General features: G+C 44.0%; 1 protein-coding gene across 1 annotated transcript; it reads right to left on the reverse strand.

The window, feature by feature from the left end:
- Positions 1-648: 648 nt before the first annotated feature.
- dusp1 (dual specificity phosphatase 1) lies at positions 649-3,948 on the reverse strand. Its single transcript, XM_008419915.2, has 4 exons — positions 3,215-3,948; positions 2,870-3,015; positions 2,540-2,759; positions 649-1,896 (listed from the first exon to the last, which is right to left on the reverse strand). Exons 1-4 carry the CDS (start codon positions 3,621-3,623, stop codon positions 1,541-1,543), a joined length of 1,131 nt encoding a protein of 376 aa, XP_008418137.1. The 5' UTR covers positions 3,624-3,948; the 3' UTR covers positions 649-1,540.
- Positions 3,949-4,460: the final 512 nt, after the last annotated feature.

Consider the following 4,460-nt stretch of genomic DNA (forward strand, 5'->3'; position numbering starts at 1 on the left):
AAAAAATAAATCTAACCTTTAATTTTAGTAAATAAGAACAAGAAATTAGTCTTAAGGGGGAAAAAAATTATTAGGAGTTCCACAACTAAAACATTTTTAAAGCGTTTTTGGGATTTAGTATCTTTGTAGTTTTTATTGGGTGTAACACAAAGGGCAAAAAACCTTTAATTGGCAGTCACTAATGTCCTGCTTCCTTAAGCTTTAAATGTAACGTGACATACAGGTCCATCGCTTTTAGCCGCCTTTAAAATGAAAAGCACAAGATAACATCCCATTCAAGTAATAAACTCAAGATAACATCCAGTTTAAGTGATAAACTTTTAGCAGCCCATGACTTGCTGTTTTCTTGGAAGTCATGGACTTTCGACGTGACACAAAAGAGAATTATCTTAACTACTCGTAAAAACGGGTACGACAACATCCCATCTCATTTGTTTCTGCGAAGTCTTTTTATTTCTTTTTTTAGCGCTCTTTGTATCTGTAGTTTTCTTGTTTAATGACGGGGCGTGAAAGTTATGCTTTAGCTAGAGGATCAACAGACAGCTTTTGTTTCACAATAAAAAGTAAGATATTTTTTAAAATGGAGATAAAAAAAAAAAACATCTGCGTAGTATATAAGCCGCCATAAAAGAGACACAAGAGAACATCTTCAGCTGAGTACAAAAACTCAATGAGATTTATTGAACATGTATAAAAAAACTCTTTGACAAACATCTGTAAAAATAGCTGTTAAAAAGAAATATATTAATTTAGTTAATAAATATGTCAGAACATGGTCAAATAGACCGATTGGTCCCCCCGGTTTTAGTAGTTTTTGGGGTTCCGTCGCAGCGCTGCAGTACACAGTACAAAAACATGAGGTATTTCAAAGTCGGTTGACCCAACACGTCGTGATCGTCAGTGATATCGAGGAAGGCAACAAGCAAACAAAAAAGAAGAAGAAAACGAAAGGAAAAAAGTTTTATGATCTAATTATAAACCTGTTTCAAAACCAAACAGGTAGATTCTATGACACACCTACTAATAGCATGAGTTACATTCATTTCTAATCATATGCCTTCCTGGGCAATGGGTTTGCATTGCTTCTTTATTTAACAAGCGAAGAGATTCGAGAGGTTTAAAAAAAGCGTTCCTGAGATAACTGATAGCCCTCTCAGTTTTGTTTAAAATGATTGTGATTATCAAAAGCAGTTGCCTTCATCAAAACAAGAAATCAGTCTTTTAAAGAAAGAATACTCAGGACTTCTTCTTCTTTAGCGTCTCCCAACTGGGGATGGTTTTCACATTAAGGACGTGAAGCGTGAATACTGCCTGATGGTAGTCGTTAAAGCTCGCTCTGAAATGATGAGGTCAAGCTATGAAGGTTTGGCCAGCAGAGTCAGGTTAACTGGCCCAAAACTACAGCACCCATTCTGTCTGGTGACACCAGCATCACCATAAGCGGACAAATGGATCACTTTATGTGAAGTGCTCCGTGCGGAGTCACTTGGTATTTTGAGTCCAAACAAAGTCTGTTTTTTTTTTTTTGATGGGACCTCTGTCAGCAGCTGGGGGAGGTCGTGATGGGACTGTGGCGGAAGGCGAGCTGACCGGACGACGCGTGAACGGGGATGGAGACGGGGAAGTTGAACACGGTGCTGCTCTTGCTGATCGCCGGGCTTCCCGCCTCCGAGGAGCAAGTGGAGGAGGCCAGGACCTGGGACTCGAACTGCAGGAGCTGACCCATGAAGCTGAAGTTGGGGGAGATGATGCTGCGGCGCTGCTTGACGAACTCAAAGGCCTCGTCCAGCTTCACGCGGTTGGTGCGCATGAGGTAGGCGAGGCAGATGGTGGCAGAGCGGGAGATGCCGGCCTGACAATGCACGAACACGCGGCCCCCGTTGTTTCTCACCGAATCTGGTTGGAGAGGGRAAAAAAACATAGAAGAAAATTAGAATCACCGCAAAACAGCCAAARGTGATTACACACCAAATGGATAAGGCTACATTATTRACAGGAAACGAGGACAAAAACGCCTTTGCAGCACTTTCAGTTTCTTTTTAAATGCGCTCATTAGCAAACAGGAACACAGTTAATAGCTTTGCAGGGTGTGAACCAGTGGGGGTTACTCCCAAAGGAGGCGTAATGAATGGACAAAAGAGGGGAACAGACCCCTGCTGGGGGTATTGAAGTGGCAGGAAGGCTGACAGTGAGCGAAGAGAAATTGCCCTTTGTTCAGTCAGAACAAAAAGAGCTATGAAGGCGGGGATCTATTCAAGCACAGCCAGGTCCAAACTGCAAAACTAGTTTRGGGCTGCCGCTTTTCAATTTATTATTTAAAAAAAAGGACATCCCTCCTTCTACACCTCAGGGGTGGCAATGATGTAACCGCCATTGTGCTGGAGTAGGGAGCCAGCTGGTTGGGTTTTGGAGGGAACTTTTGAAGATTTCAAATCAAGCGAATCAAGGGGGAAAGAAAAGGGAGGGAACAGAGGTTGGGGCAGGCTGGGGGTCTGCTGTGCTAACAACTGAGGAACTAGTTAGTAAAACCTGCACTCACCAATAAACTCTATCGCCTCGTTGAACCAGGAGCTGATGTCGGCCTTGTGGTTGTCCTCCACCGGGATGCTTTTGTACAGAAAGGAGTCCTCGAAGTGGTTGGGACAGTTGGAGGAGACGTTGATCAGAGCGGTGATGCCGAGCATGTCCAGCATGTCTTTTCTGGAAGCGTGGTAAGCACTGCCAAGATACAGGAACGGCAGGATCTCCACAGGACCACCCTGAATTAGAACAGAGAAAATAAGCAAACCATAAGTCATCTCCAAAACACTMAAACAGGAAGTAGGAGAGAAGGGAGGATGAGAATTTTTGTTTTTTAAAAAGTGCAAACCTGATCATATAGAGGTGTGTTGCAGGGACTGCAGTTTGGGTCTGCACTCTCTGGATTTCTGGCACTCAGGGATAAGCTGAGCCCTTGAGGAGGGGAAGCTTTGGTGCACATCTCTGGATACTCAGAGGAAAAACAGTCAAATCCACCTGGAAATAAAGAACAAAACACATCATTAAAAATCTGAAGCTTAACACAAAAGGCACATGCTTTTATTTATGAGTGACAACTGTTCACGCAGGCTATTTTCGAGCTCTGTTKACACCAGGAGCAGCTGGTACGGTGACAGCTGCACTTCGTAACAGCAAAGCGCCCGAAGTGTGTTTCTAACCCGCAACATTTTCTTACCTTGGAGAATAAACACCCTGATTCCACAGGGGCTGCGGCAGAGCGCATTAACAGCCAGCATCAGCGTCCCGTCCTTCTTAGCCTGGCCCAGGTCCGTGCTCCGTTCGTCCAGCAGCACCACGGACTGGTACTCCCCGGACAGGAGCCGGTTCCTGGTGTCCTCGTTGGGCACGATGTGCTCCAGCCCCAGCCCGCCCCTCGCCCTCCTCCGGACTATGGTGCTAAAACGCACATTGGTGGAGCCGGAGATGTGAGAGGCGTTGAAGGAGAGGAAGGAGCGGCAGTCCAGCACCAGGCAGCCCGGGACGTCGCCCTCCATTAGAGACCGGAGGGACGCGCAGTTGATGGTGGGAACTTCCATTATCACCATAGTAGTACAGCGGGCTATGAGTGTCAAATCCAAATACATATAGGTTCAACGGCAGAAATATTCAAGCTCAAAGTTACAGAAATAATATTCTGTTCTTTGGAGTGAGTCCTTTGTTCCGGTTAGTTTCTATGTAAAGAGAAAGAAAAAAAAGACGGTAAAGCTCGAAAGAAAGAAAGGAAAAAAAAAAAAGTTTTAAAGTTGACTTTGGTGTTCCGATTCTTCCTTGTGTAGTTCCGGGTAGTTTAGTTCCTTATTGACCGAGTTTAAATATTTAACGTTTCAAAGTCTGACTTCTGCCTCAGAGCCGTGTGAAGCTGTTTATATATGAGCCGAGTCCATGAATGAGAAGCCACTAACGTCAGAGCGCCGCCTCTCTGGGCGTCCCGCCAACCACGCGGACGTCATCGTGATCGTTCTAAAGTGCAGGAGGGCACAAGAACTAGGGCTCGCGCACATGCGCGATAATTCTACGTGAACGTACTGCACGTACGCGGGCACGCGGAGATTTCTCTCGCTCTCTCTCTCTCTCTCTATTTTGTTTTTGTTTTGATTTTTGTGTATCTTCTCTGTGACAAATGACACGTGTATTAAATGAATAGCAATATATTTATGAAACATTGGATTTCAATTGAATTATGTAAATGGTGTCATTTTTGCTTAATTTTTTCTGGTTGTTGCTTTTGTTATTTTTCCCACCTTGACATTAGTTAACAGTGGTGAATCTTAACCACTGTTGAGATTATGTATCAAGCATGTTTATGTTTTTATCGATCTCTTTGGGTTTTCAACCGCCTATGTAGTGACTGGCATTTCACTGTAATTCCAGAGGCATTATGGCATTAAATGTACATCATTTAAGACTTAGAATGTGCTCTT

The sequence above is a fragment of the Poecilia reticulata genome, linkage group LG10 (assembly GCF_000633615.1).
Source record: "Poecilia reticulata strain Guanapo linkage group LG10, Guppy_female_1.0+MT, whole genome shotgun sequence".
Lineage (NCBI taxonomy): Eukaryota > Metazoa > Chordata > Actinopteri > Cyprinodontiformes > Poeciliidae > Poecilia > Poecilia reticulata.

Coding starts and splice junctions, on each gene's coding strand:
- dusp1 (XM_008419915.2), bottom strand. CDS start 3,623: ATGTATTTGGATTTGACACTCATAGCCCGCTGTACTACTATGGTGATA. Junction 2,760..2,869: donor ACACACCTCTATATGATCAG/GTTTGCACTTTT, acceptor GTTCTAATTCAG/GGTGGTCCTGTGGAGATCCT. Junction 1,897..2,539: donor CGAGGCGATAGAGTTTATTG/GTGAGTGCAGGT, acceptor CTCTCCAACCAG/ATTCGGTGAGAAACAACGGG.